Source organism: Microtus ochrogaster, linkage group LG2 (genome assembly GCF_000317375.1).
Source record: "Microtus ochrogaster isolate Prairie Vole_2 linkage group LG2, MicOch1.0, whole genome shotgun sequence".
Taxonomy (NCBI): Eukaryota; Metazoa; Chordata; class Mammalia; order Rodentia; family Cricetidae; genus Microtus; species Microtus ochrogaster.
In genome coordinates, this window is record NC_022028.1 from 25,754,889 (window position 1) to 25,771,980 (window position 17,092).

At 43.0% G+C, this 17,092-nt stretch overlaps 1 protein-coding gene across 1 annotated transcript in view; it reads left to right on the forward strand.

Annotated features, from left to right (window-relative positions):
* The window catches only part of Slc9a2 (solute carrier family 9 member A2), an 81,883-nt gene that overhangs the window by 36,348 nt on the left and 28,443 nt on the right, over positions 1–17,092 (forward strand). Inside the window, exon 3 of the mRNA XM_005359993.3 lies at positions 7,510–7,760. Coding sequence (XP_005360050.1) covers positions 7,510–7,760 — 251 coding nt within the window. The remainder of the gene's footprint in view (positions 1–7,509; positions 7,761–17,092) is intronic.

Here is a 17,092-nt window from a genome sequence, read left to right on the forward strand (position 1 = left end):
TGATGGCGTGGACAAGGAAGATCCTCCCCTGATCCACAGACCTTTAAGACTGCTCTCCCTTCAGTGATACAGTCAAGTTACCCTGAATTGGAGCCAGTTAATTGGCACCAGTGAGACTTCACGAGTGGCAGGAATGGCAGCCATTAGCTCTTACCAAATGCTTCTCTCATGACTAGATCCTTAGACAACCTGTGGAAAAGGCATTGCTGCTTTGTAGGTGAGATGGGGGTGAACAGATTAAAGGGTGCTGGCCTCACCTCCCTTTCTGCACTCTCCCCATTAGCTCTTACCCTTCAAATGTTATTCATGGCTCATTTGACAGTGAGCATGGAAACAAGCGTGGGTCTCCATTAGTTATATTTTATTGTAAAACAGATCCCTGAACTAAACAAAAATATTTTTTGTAATCTGGAAAGATGTTCATTAACTCCAGTTGGATATTATTATGGAGAAAATAATTTGATGGCTAATAAGTTATATCAGTTTAGAATAGCTTCTAGGACACTTTTAAGACAAGTTAACTTAGTGGCAAAGCTTTCTTCATACATTCTATTATTTAGTAACAGTGATTTGCCATTAACTTTCAATATTAAATTTTAACTAGGAAACTGTGTAACAGTAAAGACATTCATCACTCATTCTATTTCCTCAGGCTTCAGGTATTCCATTGGGACTTACATTTACATGTAAATTTTACCCTTGCCAGAGGAGACTGTGGGCCTATGAATGTGGAATTTTTGGAGTGAACTTGTAATGAAATAAGAACACTTGCTGGATTCCTTCTAACGATGTCAGCAAAGTTAGGCTGGTTTCAGAAGGATGTGCCGTTTATATGGCCTTCCTACTGCTCAGAAAGTACCTTATCCAGTCAGATTTCAGGAAGAGATCTGGCTAACTCAGTATTCAAAGTGTGTAAATGCAGTGGGGGATACAGAGGCACATCCTGCACTTGCTCTAAGGATGCACAGCCAGGAGCTGTGCTGTGGATGAAGATGGATGGCTGCCCCAGGGAAGGCAAAGAAGGGACACAGAAAGCACATGGCTATGTGTAAAGGTGGAAGAAGCTGCCATACTAATTTCCAAAGCAGCTGTGTAAGTTTGCACTCCCACCAGAGTAGAGGAGTGTTCCCTTTACTCCACATCCTCTCCAGCATAAGCTGTCATCGGTGTTTTTGATCTTAGCCATTCTGACAGATGTAAGATGGGTAACTCAGAGTCATTTTGATTTGCATTTTCCTGATGGCTTGTTCTATATTGCCTTCAGAAAACTGGTAATCAATGACACAGCAATACTACTTTTAGGCACATACCCAAAGGAAACACAATCATATCACAAGGACATTTGCTCAACTATGCTCATAGAAACATTATTTGTAACATCCAGAACCTAGATTCACCTCAACTGAAGAGAATGGATAAAGAAAATGTGGTACATTTATGCAATAGGATATTACTCAGTGGTAAAAAGCAATGTCATCTTGAAATTTGTAGGCAAGTGAATGGAACTAGAAAAAAAAAAACCTCATCCTGAGTGAGGTAACCCAGACTCAGAAAGACAAATACAGTATGTACTCACCCATAAGTGGATATTATACATAAAACAAAGGGTAACCAGGTTATGATCCACAACCCCAGTGAGGCTATATAAAAAGGAGGACCCTAAGAGAGACATAAATGGAGGGTCCCAGGAAAGGGAAATAGTTGAGATCTCTTGGGTAAACTGGAAGGGGATAAAAGGAGGGGGTGGGGGATGGGAACATGAGGGCTTAAGATGGCTAGGTTGGGGGAGGGATGGAAATGGAGAGCAGCAAAAGAGTTATGGTATTAGGGAAAAACCTGGTGCTAAGGAAAGCCCCAGGAATCCACAAGGATGACCTCAGTTAAGACTCCTAGCAATAGTGGAGAGGGTGCGTGAACTGGCCTTCTCCTGTAATCAGATTAGTGACTACACTAATTGCCATCATTGAACCTCCATCCCGTAACTGATGGAAGCCGATGCAGTGATTCACAGCCAAGCATTGGACTGGACACCTGGAGTTCAGTTGAAGAGAGGGAGGAGAGACTATATGAGCAAGTGGGGGATCAAGATCATGATTGGGAAAACCATCAGAGTCAGCTGACCTGAGCTAATGGGAGTTCACTGACTCTGGACTGACATCTGGGAAACCTGCATGGGACCAAACTAGGCTTTCTGAATGTGGGTGACAGTTATGTGGCTTAATCTCTTTGGGGGAACCCTGGCAGTGGGACCAGGACTTAACCTGGGTGCATGAACTGGCTTTTTGGAGCCCATTCCCTATGGGGGGGATACCTTGTTCAATCTTGATATGAGGGGAGGGGCTGGGTCCTGCCTTAACTTGGTATGCCAGACTTTGTTACTCCTCAAAGGAGGCCTTACTACCTCTGAGGAGTGGATGGGGATAGCGTAGGGATAGGTAAAAGGGCAGGAGAAGGGGGGGGGAGAACTGGGGGTCGTATGTAAAATGAAAAAAAAAAGGCCTATAAATTAAAAAAAAAAAAGTGAAAGAAGTTCTTGCCCATAGCCATAACCAGTAAGTCAGAACAACCTAATGGTTTTCGGTGGAAGACCGTGACTTGGCTTGCAAGCTCCCTCAAAACATACACTCATGGAACATTAGAATTTTTTCCCTACCCAACACTTGCTTACCTGATGGCAAAGAATAAACTCCTTAAGGTTTCTCTCTCACAGAATTGGCTAAATACCACACTGAACGCGCAGTGGTGGTACACACTTTTAATTCCAGTACTCTGGAGGTAGAGGCAGGTGGATCTCTGTGAGTTCAGGGCCAACCTGGTCTACAAGAGTTAGTTCCAGGACAGGCTCCAAAGCTACAGAAAAACCTAGTCTCCAACTCCCCCCCCCCACAAAAACCAAAACAACACACACCAAACTGAATTCATATTAGGAATAACTAGAGTAATGGTGTAGACTATGATTTGTCTTCCTACCCAAAGTCCTTCAAAGGACATTTTAGCAGAGACCATTCAATGAATTTCCAGAGGGTTCTCAATAGGAAAGGTTTTTAGAACTCGTGGAATAGGAAAAGATATGAAAACAGCAATCATGATGCATCACCAGGTAATGTGAGATTCCCCTCTGTATGCTATGAATACCATTGGTTAATAAAGAAACTGTCTTGGCCTGTGATAGGGCAAAAAAAAAAATAGAGCTAAGAGGAGAAAACTAAAGTGGATGCTGGAAGAAAAGAGGTGGAGTCAGGGAGACACCATGTAGCCCAACCAGAGACAGCCCAGACAGAACTTTACCTGGCAAGCCATAGCCACGTGGTGATACACGAATTAATAGAAATGGGTTAAATTAAGATGTAAGAGTTAGCCAATAAGAAGCTAGAGCTAATGGGCCAAGTGGTGATTTAATTAATACAGTTTCTGTGTGGTTATTTGGGAGCTGAGCAGCCAGGTGGTCAGGGAACAAACAAGCGACCTCATACAACAACCAGGAGCTGAAGATTGAGGGATAGCAGTAAATCAGAGCAAGGCCATGTGACATCAACTCACCCCTTCCTATGTCAAGATGAACTCAACTAGAAAGGCTAAGGGGAAAAAATCCTACCTCAAAACTATCCCAAAGCATGTACAACATCTAATCCAGACGTTACAGACCAAACTCCCCAGGCTATCGTCAAAGGCTAAGGTAAATTAGAATCAAGGGGAGGAATGGCACACAGTTGAAAAAATTAAAACTGATTTTTAGTATTTTCACATTAATCCTTTTTGATATTTTTATGAAAATATTTCCAATACAAAGACTGTCCAAGATCCTAAATATCAGAGACGTCCCAGTGTGTCCACAGTGGTCTGTAACAAATTGACTTCTTCTCACAAGGCCATGGCTAACGTCATGCCTAGAGCCTGCTGCAGCCATTGAGTGTTTTAACACAGTTTCCAAAAGATTCAAGGAGCTTCCTTGAGTGTTTCCTACTTAGCTACCTATAGGTTAATAAGGTTGGTAAAGAACAAATGTCTTTGAAGACAGATGTTAATGATATAACTTGGTGGCAAGTTATCATGGGCTGTGGGTGGAATTTCACGTAAGGAAGGTAAGCACAGAACATTGTGTATTCAATCTAGACTTGCAAGTCCAAGAATTATCTGAAATTCATGATATAAAATAATTATGCTCTGAGTTTTATAACAAAGTGGTCTGCATTGCTCTTTTTCTGGGATGAACAACTGTATTTGCATAATTTCCTTCATACATGTACACTGAATCAGAACACATTTTAAATCCAAAGTTAATCATTTAACTCATAATTTTCACATATGCATATATGTAAATATTCATTACAAATAGATCTTAGGTCATATGGCAGACTTGAGAGCACTCAGCCTTCACATTGGCCTATTATTAATTTATTAAAAGGTGTCACTGAAATTTTAATTTCTTAAAAATACACATCAACTTCTGGCCAACACCTGAGATACTTCTGCATACACATACTTCATTATCTACATGTACGCAACATATACATTTGCATGCATGCATGTGCGTGTATGTGTATAAATTAAAACTCCAAATCTCTTTTCTGTATAAATTACCTCAGACAAAATTAAAGAATTAAACAGAAATGAACTACCTATGCAGTTATAACTAGTTGCATAAGATTAAATATAAAACAAGTTGGAACTTACAGAAGCTTTTCAATTAAGTAGATAGTGCTTAGACCTCGCCAGTCCCTCCCACATGGCACTGGTATCTTTGGCAGCGAACTGCTCAAACTGGACTTTTGTCAATTGCCCAAGAGTAAAGCACCTGTGATTCAGCTTCTCTCTTTCAGTATTTAGAACAGTATTTGAAGCAGAACATCACTCTGATAGATTGGATGTGTTGAGTAGCTGGGGAAAACAACTTAGAAAGGGCCGTGACTGTGCTCCACTGATAACAATTATTTCATGTACAAGAACATTCAAGTTCCCGTTGTGGTCCCGTCAGTGTGATAGGTGGAGGGGCGATGGAGGTGCAGCAGACTCCTTCTGGCTCCATCTGGGAAGAAGTTTCTTGCCCTATTAGTGGAAACATCATTCTCACTGGGAAGGCAGCCAGCGCAAATGGCAAAGGGCTATCTATGTGATTTGGGGTCCCTTTGTATATTGCAGGTCAAAGGAAAGGACATTACCCACAGGCTGTAGGAATTCATAAGGGCCCTTCAGAAGACTGGCAGCTCCAGGAACGCTACCTTGGAAGACAGTTCCCAGGGCTAGGAACTTGCATCCATCAAGGAAAATGACAGAAAGGAAAAGCATAGGCAGGAATGGGGACATGTGGTGTGTTTTGTAGAATATTTGGGAAATTCTTACCCTGACTTTTAAGGGTATTGTGAAAAGCAGTAAATCATGAAGGAAGAAAGAGGGAGGGAGAAAGGAAAGAAAGGAGAGAGAGAGAGAGAGAGAGAGAGAGAGAGAGAGAGAGAGAGAGAGAGAGGAAGAAGAAGAAACGAAGGACGGGACGGAGGGCAAGACCCACCTATATTGAGACTATCATGTCTTCTCAGAGTCAGGCGACCAAAGACTTTTTATTCCTGGGAATAGAGAATGGAAAATCTGAAAAAGTCGGGTAGATAGACGGAGAGACACAGGCTCACTGGTGCAGGCTGGAAACAAGCGGAGTAGGGCTGGCAGGGTTGAGGACTTAACTATAGGGTCTAAGTGGAGTTGGAGGGAAGGCAAAACCTGAACTGGCCTATCATTGAACACTCTGGGGAAAGCCGCTTCTGAGACAATGGCGGCTGCCACCTTTGTCTTTGGCAGTTTGGAGGCAAGAGATTCGTATGTTACCTCTTAAGCACGGCCAGGCAGCAGTGTGACACGGAACTGCTACTGTACCGGATCCTGTAGCAAACTCATGGCTGAAAATAGGAACTGGAGCGTCCACTAAGCAGCACAGGGGACAGAAATCATAATAAAGTACCCATTGACCCCAAGGGGCTTGGAGTCCAGAAGAAAGGAGGAAAATGTGTCTGCAAAGCACATGTAAACAAGGTGGATGTAGTGGTATGGCATTTGCTGGGGTATGGGCTGCTTATCAGGAGGTGGTTGTCTCATGTGCCCATGTGAAACCTTGAAGACCTTATCCAGGTCAGAAAACCTGTATTCTAACATCACTTCTGACATTTTGTGTCACTTGACTTTAGAAAATTTTGCTTGACTGTGGCTTTCTTAGAAGGCAGATGAAGGTACATTCCAGTCCTTGGGTCCAATGCCTTCACAAGTCGGCTTTCATAAATTCTGAATGCTCCCACAGTGGTAAAGTTCACAGTGAAAACAATTTAGGAGACTTGTTTGAGTTGAGCTTGACTCCCCATCTGTGGGGAAAAGCGATGAGGCTTCACTTCCTCTCCCATGTGACACTGGGGCTTCCACACATGCTTAAAAGCATTATCCAGTGGACATGAAGTGAGTTGAAGTTTTAATTAAATCAAGACTGCTGAAAACTAAACAGGAGTGAATTCATTCATTTTCAGGCATAAAGAATATGTGTGTGTGTGTGTGTGTGTGTGTGTGTGTGTGTGTGTGTGTATGAAGCTACAGCACACATACACCATACAGACACACCAAGTATATGTGGCCTCTTCATGTTAAGAAACATCCTTGGTATTATGTGCTTTTACATGTCACCAGGAACACTACACACGTAGGGAGAACAAGGTGGGATAGAAGTGAAGATGGCTCCCCTGGGAGGAGGACGTCCTCAGTGGGATGACTGCCCCAGAGGGTGTGCCCATGCCATGTAATGGCTCTATGGTAGAACCTTATCAGGCAGGCTGATAAGTTTCTGTATGACACAAGACTTCTGAGCGATGGCAATGGGAGCAGAATAGGCAAGCAAGTGGTTTAAAATATCCTTCCAGGTGGTAGCTGGAAAAATTAATGCTTTAGGGATAATTTGGGCGGTAGCTTTGCAATATGCTCTTCTTTACTTCCCAAAATAGTTTATCTGACAAGACACCAAGACAATTTTTGCCAAAGATTTGGTTTATTTAAAGCCACAGTCATCTTCTATATGGCAAAGTAATTACGCAGTAGTTTCCTGTGACACTGAACAGCTCCTTCTTTGAAAATTTTGACTGTGCCCAGGGTGATCACAGGGCAAACTGGGAGGCATATTTCTATTCTTTCTCATGTGTATGCATGTGCGCATGGATGTGGTGCATATCTGTGCATGTGAACGTATGTGGGTGTGGAGGCCCAAGTTTAACACTGGGAGGCTTCCTCCCTTGTTCTCTGCTTTGTTTACTCAGGCAAGATCTCAAAGCTCACCCCAGTTTGATGGCCAGCTGGCTTCTGAGAGTCCTCCTGTCTCTGCCCCCTGCCTGGGGTTACAAACAGGCCTCCATGCCAACTCTGAATTTGCGAGGGTACTGGGAATTTAAACTATGATGCTCACACTTGTGTGTGACCAGCACTTCTCCACTGGCATGTCTCTTGCTCCTGAGAGGCCAACGGTGGTGTGTTTTCTTGTTCCCCTAGGTCCTATACAACCTGTTCAAGTCATTCTGCCAAATGAAAACCATCCACCCCATCGACGTGTTTGCGGGCATCGCGAACTTCTTCGTCGTGGGAATTGGTGGGGTGCTCATCGGCATCCTCCTGGGATTTATAGCTGCCTTCACCACCCGTTTCACACACAACATCCGGGTCATTGAGCCACTGTTTGTCTTCCTGTACAGCTACTTGTCCTACATCACCGCTGAAATGTTCCACCTCTCAGGCATCATGGCGTAAGTGTCTCACCGCTCACAATCCTTGGGTCCTGCAATTCCTTGTACCTGTGCATTCGGGGCTATTACAGTTGATAGTGTTATGTAAAAGGCTAGGTTTTCTTATCCTGAGGACAACTAGAATTGGATTCTCCATAAACTTTTTGTTACATCGAAATGAAAGTTCATACTATCCAGATTTAACGCTAATACAATCTGGAGCTGACACGGAACAGGTGCTAAAATGAACCCTTGCGTGTCCTATGAAATGCAACAATGAACTTGACTGTTTCTCTGGATCGGATATCAGCATTTTAGGAGGCTGATCCCCATTCACTGTGCTCTGTGTGGGAGGCTGAAAAATATTCCTGCCAGGTTGTATCGCCGAAACTGTCCATGGGGTTATAGAGCCATTGCTGTGGGCCCATTTAAATGCCCTAACTCACAGTAGGCTTGCTGGCAACAGTTTAAACTCATTTAATACAGCCTGCTATGGATAAGATCCTGCAATTTAATGTGGATTATTTTAAAATGGAAGTTAAGTATTTTGATACAGGGTTCAAATGATCTCGAAATAAATAATACTAATTTATTTTTTAAAGATACAGTTACTGTTTTATTCACTCACCTGGGAGGAAATTTTGAAAAGCTTGGATATGTGAGCTGCAGATTGCTAATATTTGGATCACACTGGCCTTCAAGATGTTATCTTGAAGAAAATTAGTCAACGGAAGGTTTTACCCCAAACAAGGGCAATATATGATGATTGAATTCTCTCTATAGTCAATGAAAAAGGCCTTAGGAATAAATAGCAGACGCCTACTTTGCTTTTGCCTTGACATTCAGTGATACCCTGTAAGCTGTAGTCAGCCCGTGTTAGGGTGTGGAGAATGTTTTTAGGGTTTGCTCTGTAATGTAGGCCACATTCTTTCTACAGCTTTCTCCCCTGACCTGATGTAGGTGGTGCTTTGATTAAAGAGTGTCTGGCTGCATGCCTCTTAGCAACACTTTCATTTCATACGCAGATGGAGTCTGTGGTGCAAGGGGAGGTAAAGAGAAGTCGAACTCGTCATAAAAGCCACGAGTTAAAGGTTAGGTGGTTTTTCCGTTTCAAAGAGAACCTAAATAAAGCAACGCATTAATCCAGTTTGACCCAGTAATGAAACCTTCTTGGTTGCTATTCATATCACGGTGTGACTTCCAATGTCCCCACTGTTTTTTGAGCAGCACCATTGAAAATGTGTGATCAGCTAATTACAAGGGCCGCCAACAACATACGGACGGGGCCTGGTGTCTCATTTCTCAGCGGGGTTGTTCTAGACACAGGTCCATAGGAACCCTGGATTTCATAATCTGACCGTGGGCTATGTGCCTGTCACTTGTCTAGAACACTGAAAGGAGCCATAGGAAATTAGTCATTTTGTACAGTGTTCCACAGTGGGGATCCCTGAAGGTACTGAGTGGTTGAAAAGTCACACAAGGGAAGAAATGGGTGTGGGAGCAAAGACTTGAAGTGTGTTGCGCCTAATTCTCCACAATTCTCCACCAACTGGAGACCAAATATTCAAATGCCCCGAACTTACAGAGGACATCTCATTCAAACTACCCCGTCTACATTGTACCAAAATAATATAAGGACCAATAAGGACAAAACTAAGTAAGAGATTCTAAGAGATCAGAATTCTTGCACAAGCCACTGTCCTTTGACAGTAGATAAATGGGCATATTTGCATCAATGCACCAATTCTCTCACAAGTGGAGCTCTGTGTTTTAATGTGGGGTGGTCAGTGCACTGCTCAAACCCCTAGTGGGTGTGATGCTTCTCTAGGGTACACTCACAGGTACATTTGTGGGCACTCAATGTATGAACTCCCAGGCTGTAGCTACTATATTGACCTCGGGACCCTGGTGTTGTACAGAGAGGAGCAGGCTACATCCCGCCACCTGGCTAGCTTATACCCGAAATAACCACACGGAAATTGCATTAATTAAATTACTGCCTGGCTCATTAGCTCTAGCCTCTTATTGGCTAACTCTTACATCTTGGTTAACCCATTTCCATTAATGTGTATCACCACTTGACTCTGGCTTACCCGCGTGAGTCTAACCAGCGGGTTAGTCCTGTCTGTCTTAGACAGGAGAAGCATGGCATCTGCCTGTCTCTGTTTTCTTCCTCCCAGAATTCTGTTCTGTCTCCCCCACCTACCTGAGGGCTGCCCTATCAAAAAGCCAAGGCAGTATCTTTATTTAACCAATGAAAGCAACACATAGACAGAACCTCCTACACCACCCTGGCCAAGGCATACAGCAAATCCATGTCATGGGAGGTTTGCATCAACACTCTTTTTATGGAACTAAGAAATTCTTCTGGACTTGAATTGCACTGAGATTCTAAATGATTCTCACCCTTCCCATTACTTAGGCTCTTTTTTATTATTAAAAACAAAACAAAGCAATCTTAAATTTAACAGAAGTAAAGATTCTGGGGATACTGAACATGCTAAATTCTCTTCATTGTTTGCTGAGGAGGGCAGTCAGGTGATCTCAGAGTCTACACTCCATCCCAGTGATCTGTGTAATAGTTATGAAACAGCCCACTTCTGCCTTCCGTCCTTCCTGGTGCGCTCTCTAATCTTCTTCCGTCCTTCTCCCTCCCCCTATTGCCCTTGTAGTCTTCTGACTTGGTTTAGGAGCTTTGCCTTTAGCTGAACTCTGACAGCCTGTCCTGGAATTGTGCTCATGGAAGTTAACAGGAGCGTCTGACTGGGAAGAAATTTCCTTCTACGGAGCAAAAGACGTGGCTTTCGGCTAAAAAGAAAACCAGATTTTCAGGGTGGAAAGTCGAATTTATGTCTTGGTTTGAGTGAGGTCATCCAGGCAAGTGTTCTTGGGTCTTCTGAAAGCTTGTTGCTTCCGCTGTTTGCTGTCATGAGGCTGTAGTTGGACAGGACCCTCACTGACAACCACATTAATTACTCTGTGATGGTGGGCTTCTGCCCTTCGCTGGACATTCTTGGATTTAGATTTGAATTTCCCTTTCTGATGTTGCCAAATGCTTTAACACCTCATTGAATGTGGAAGCATCATTTCTGCCTGCGTTCTCCTGTATTTCCAGGTGGGACTTGTGTGTGTGTGTGTGTGTGTGTGTGTGTGTGTGTGTGTGTGTAAGACACATCTTTCTATGTCTAGGTGGTTCAGAGTTCATTTTTTTTTTGTGGCACTAAGCCTAAAGTTTAGGAAGGTTTTCATACCACCATCTACACACAAAATGTTGTATATCAATAGCTCTGGACACTTTTCTTTGTATCAAAGCAGCATTGAACGGGATGCAGAGGTGACTAATGGGTCTTTTAGGAACTAGAAAACTCTTGACTTCATGTTAAGTCTTTCAAACTTTGTGCTCAGTACATACTCCTGAGGATTTCCCACTGATAATGGGGGATTCACCTTTTTTTTCTCAAGGACTTGGATTGATTCTTTGATGCTCTCCTAAAATTAAATCCATTAAAAATAATTTCCTTTCATGGAAGTTTGTGATCTCCCTTTGGATACCAAGTTCTGGGCTTCAGCTTGTACCTCACACAAACCTCTTGGGTCTGATATGTGCATTGCCCTGCAGAGCAGTGTTTGATCTCTTTTGTAGCTTATAGCCCTCTGGGAAATGGTGTCCCCCCGCCCCGGCTTTCAGGGATTTCAGAAATGCTTCATTTCTTGGAGGAGTTGATAATCAGTGTTTTTAATTTCATTTTAAATAGGTTAATAATTCCACAGAGTTTCTTCTCTGAAGACTACTTCCTAAATATTTTATATTTATTTTTTCAATTATTGTACCTGCCTTATTGCAAAAACGCAGGAAGTGGTAGTTTTTAACTTTACTTAATGAATGTGTACATTGAGGCCCAGACAGGTAGTTACAGCTGTATTCTGGCTCTCTAGAAGCTGATCCAGTCCAGTCCATGTTAAGAAAAATGGGGAGGAGAGAAGAAACATGAAAAAGAAAAGAGATGGAATTTCTAGAATGTAGGTGTTTCTAGAATGATGAGTTCAGGTCTGGTCTAGGTGTGGATCCAGCCTGTGACTGAGCTGGTCACTCCTGCAGTGAGGACTTGTTCTTTCTTCTTATTTTCCTTTGTAGGGTTGACGTCATCTGCTCTACGCTTTGAGAGGAATGGGAAAGCTTATCTTTGTTTGCTATACTGTACTGGGTCTGGATCCCTTCATTAGTTGCTCAGAAGGGTTCTGGGGAAGGAGAGACATGTTGTTGTGACAAAAAATAAATACAATTTATTCAGTAAAGTGGTGAGACTGAGTAGATCAAGGTCTCTAAAAGCCCTGGTCATGTGGGTTTTAGCTCCTTTAATTTTAGGAGGAAATGATTGACAGAACTGTGTTGGTAATTTGTTGGTTTACATCAGATCTAAAGTGGGAAGGTTGATACTAGGGAAGTTTGGGGTCATGTAAGCTAGTGATGCTGGTTTAAATGATGAATTAGGTCTTTTCTAGCTTTTCTGGGCTTTTCTAGCAAAGGATAACATCTGTGGGCTGTGGTCTTCTTTGTGCCTTGTAGCATCTAGGAGCTTACATCTACTTTTTCACTAGAATTTCCTAGAATGATATTTATCTTTATCTTGTATTGATTGCTTGACTTCAAGTAAACAATTCAAACCATAGAAAAACGCAAAGGATTTTATGATTTAGTTGTCAGACCCTAAACAACACAGAGCAGTGGTTCTCAACCTTCCCAATGCCATTACTCTTTAATATAGTCCTCATGTTGTGGTGAACCCTCAACCATATAGTCATGAATAATTAATAAAGCTGATACTTTATAACTGTAGTTTACTAGTGTTATGAATTATCATGTAAATATCTGATATTTCCAATGGTCTTAGGCAATCCCCGTGAAAGAGTCATTTAACCCCCAAGGGGTCGTGACCAACAGGTTGAGAACTGCTGACATAGAGTTGCAAGCGTGTTAGGGTTAAATTCTCAAATGACTCCCTAAAACCTATAGACTAAAGGCTTTATTACCATCCTATGGGAGGTGTTAAGACCTTCTGTAGGCGTGGCTGAATGGATGGAAATTCTGAGAGGGGGTTGGGGAGCTCCTAAAGGGGACGCTGGGACACATGCCTCCTAGCATTTCCTGGCCGCCACAAGGCAGCTGCTTAGACACACACTGACATACTTTCCCAAAGGCCCAAAGCAAGAAGGCTTGGTGAACACGGACAAATCCCTGGGCCCAAATCAACATCTCTTTCTTCTAAATTGTGTATCCCACGTTTCTGCTGATAGACACCCATCTAACACAGAGTCCAGGCCTGCTCTTCTAGTGACCTATTGGGCACCTGAAGGAGATTACCTCACCTTGATTTTCAAGGCCTCGGCTTGCGTTTCATTTATTCTCTGCCCAGGGAGGCCATGGCCTGGGGGACTCTGAGCACGGGCTGTGTTCCACGGTGAGGAACAGCCATGTGAAGCTCCTCTGTATGCTGAAGGGCTCCTCTAACCCCTCTTTCTCTATTCCTCTGCTTTCCCTTTGCCTCCATGAAAGCTGAGTTTTCAGTGCTCCCGAAAGGTCTGGCCAAGTGGCCGAGCCTGCCTTCCCACGTGACCTCACTCTTAATCCCTAGCTATTTGAGATAAGTTGAGTCATCTGGTGCCCTTGTAGCCAGGTGTTCCGTTCAAAGAGGAGAACAAAGCTGTGCGAATAAGAGGGGCAGAAACAAACCCAAGAAGGAGGATCGCTGGGTTCTCTGAATAAATAGACTCCCGACAAGGACAGGTACAGAGCACTGGGGACATGACAGCAGGGACTCCCCATGTCCACCCAAACCTCTTTGTCAGTGCTGCCTTCCTTTGTGCCGTGGTCAGGCACAAAGAAAGGTTTACATAGCTATTGGGTTTTATGTATCTGCAGCCCAGCTTCTGGAGAGCTAGGGAGATCTATCCAACCAGTTCATATCAGGAAACGTTTCAGAGGAAGGACGGTGGCTGGCCCACCAGTTTGGAAGAGTGATTGGATCAAGCTCTATGGACCATCCCTGTTTCATGAAAAGCAAAGCCTGGTACGGGTGGAAAGCACTGATTTGCCAGTCTGCTGAGATTGAGACAGCAACCCAATCCATGACTCGGTGTTTATCATGGTGTTTATCATGGCGTTTATCATGGTGTTTATCAGTAGGGGAAATCACCTCTTTTTTTTTTTTTTTTTTTTTTTAGAAAAAGAAAAGGATAGAAATGATGATGCTTTTCAGTTAGATCTTCTTGGTAACAGAAGAGCATTTTGAGAGGATTGGGGAAGATTAATGAAAGCCTCCAGGTTGAGATGTTGTGGGGGTCTCCATGGACCTGAATTCTGGGGAGAAGAGGAAAGCCAACTCTCCCATTTGCCAGGCAGGTGTCTGGGACTCACCTGGGGCCTGATCCACCTGTGTCACTGGGTTATAATGAGTACAGCAGCAGCTGTCCAGATCTCTTTTACGCCACTGTTTTGCATGCAACTGACAGTCTAACTAACGGTTCTGTGGGAGAAAAGCCAGAGGTCACAGCCCTGACTTGGCCAGCTGCCTCCAGGGCTAAGGAATCCTTCTCAGGAGAGGATGTGTGGCTGGCAGCAGCAGGAAGGTGCCTGGTTGGAGACTGGGGGAGGGAGAAGAGCTGAAAAACACAATTAGAACACAGTAGCCCCCGGATCCTGTGTTAGTCCTTGGTCCCCCTCTAATAAAGCTTTAAGTAAGATGATTCATCGCGAGTCCCATGCATTTCTCCTTTGTGATCCCTCAGGCTATGTCCCACTTACTCCCTTACAAATTTGGTGTGTTTAGAAATTACTCAGAACGACCCTTTTGTGTAGACACCCGAATTTTCTCAGATGAAGCAAGGGATTTGCATCTTTCCAAGGATTTCCACAAATTCCGTGGTTCACAGACAGAATGTTCTAATACACATGCCGTACACCGTAAGGAACTTCATAAAGCCACCATTCGAACTCACGTTCCCAGGACACACAAGCAACCTTGAGCATGGTTTGTACATCTGTACAAGGGTGTTATGGGGTCAGGTTCCATGCCCAGCGATGCATGGGGTCTCTCTCCACCATGCCCATGTGGCAGAATCTACTTTAATTTCTTTGTTAAGAGCAGACCACATCCTTCAGGCTCTTTGTAGTCTTACTCAGCGCTCTTCAGACTCCATATGGGCCTGCGATTCCTTATCGCTCATCACACTGTAGGTAATGACTTATGACCCTTTGTGCGATCCCACTGCGTGAATCCACATCTGCACCAGGTGCCGATGGGGGATATGCAAACACTGGCGGAACTTAAAAAATTATAAAAGGTAAAGTAAAAAATGAAGCGGGAAGGATATGAAGGCAGACAAGGTTCTGGTAGGCGTTCACCCACCACATACAGTAGTTAAGACCATTTATTTCATTCTTCGTATTTGACAGAAGGTCATTCCGTTTGTATGCTGGTGACTTCCTCTGAAAGCAGTTTTCATTTGCATTTGATAATATGTCAAACCCACTTTCTTTTGGTCATTGGGTTTCCTGGAAGAGACAAATGACTCTATAGTAAATCCACGCTCTGGAATAATTAATTTACTTCACACGAGTGAGCTCTTTTTTCTGAGAACATGCCCTGTGCCCAGAGTCACCATGAGACCTGGATTTAATCAATGCAGAGAGAGCTACTGAATGGGGCTTCATCATTGCAAGACTGGACTCTGAGTACGCCTTCATTTTAGCAAAGTTTTCATTGAAAGTATAGGATTTGTTTGTGTTGTCTCCATAATTGTATTTGCATATTTTAGCAGCATATGCAGATTTGTCGTGAGAGCAAGTGAATTGTGCAATGACCTATCAGCCAGTATACTATAACGCAGCTCCAATTCTAGGGAGACCCTCTGTGGTGGTTTGAATGTATTTTGCCCCCATTAGGGAGTGGCACTATTAGGAGTGTGGCTTTGTGGGAGGAAGTGTGTCACTGTAAGGGTGGGCTTTGAGGTTTCTTATGCTCAGGATATCACCCAGTGTCTCAGTTGACTTCCTGTTGCCTGTAGGATGGAGGAGTCTCAGCTACAATTCTAGCACCATGTCTGCCTTCACACTCCCATGTTCCGCATCATGACGATGATGGACTGAACCTCTGAAACTGTAAGGGGCCCACCCCAAATGAATGTTTTCCTTATAAAAGTTGCTGTGATCATGGTGTCTCTTAGCAATAAAATCCCTAACTAAGACAGCCTCCTAATGCTAATGTCAGAATTGAATTTAAAAAATTGATCACTGTATTTTAAAGGTATTTATATTTATAAACGTATACGTAAGTATGTCCTCTATAAATATACACAGAAAGCATGTCTATGCATGTCTGTACAAAACAATAAAAAATATGTATTTTTTTTATAATATGTATATATGTGTGTACTTACATGTCTTTACACCCAGAAATCTGAATCCACCTCCTGCTTTCAATTCTAATGCTGGGTCCCTTTGGTTTTAAAGATTGTAGATTTCACATCTAGTGAAAGAATCTGAATGTGGCAGCAACTCAGGTACAGAACCACGCTATGCTGAGAATAATATGAGCCTATACTCTCTTAAAGTATATGTTCTAATAAAAGGAAATGCAGTCTACAGAAAGTCAGCTTCATGGGATACTATACTGGAGTCAAGGCCTCCTATAGAAGACGGGAATCATTGGAAGAATTTTCTGTTCACAGATAGTCAAATGCCAGATCATTTAAGGAAAAACTCTGTCTTATCCTTGAAGACTTTGTTGAGGGAGTATTAGCTAGCCTGATCTTTGCCTATGCTATATTTTAAGCAATATGAGGATGAAGAAAACCTCAATTGCTGCTGAATGCAAAACCCACTAATTACAGTGATTTTACTTTTCCATCTCTAAATTGGCGATAATCACCGTACATTTATGTTAAAGTGAGGCAAGATGATCACAAAGCAGTATGTCTGACCTCTATGTGGTCTCACGCAGCGAAACCTAACACCTGTCAAAACATGTGCGTGTTTTGGTTTGTTACATAGGCCAGGTGCGGGAGCGGGCTTTGAAAGTGAAATGACAAGCTATCGAAGGAAACAAATTATCTGTATTGGTTTGGCTCGTGCCCTTCCAAATCTGTCCTCTGCACACGTGACGCCCCTCCAGAGTTTTTTATTTTCTCCTAGAGTATGATTTTTTTTCATATCAAAGTACTATTCCTATCAAGAGTATATTCAAATAGGATCAGAGTCAAGATGCCTTAAAGATATAATCAACATACACATCAATGGATACTTTTCTTGTTCCTAGTGGACTTATGGGAAATAGAGATAGGGACCGAGATGATGG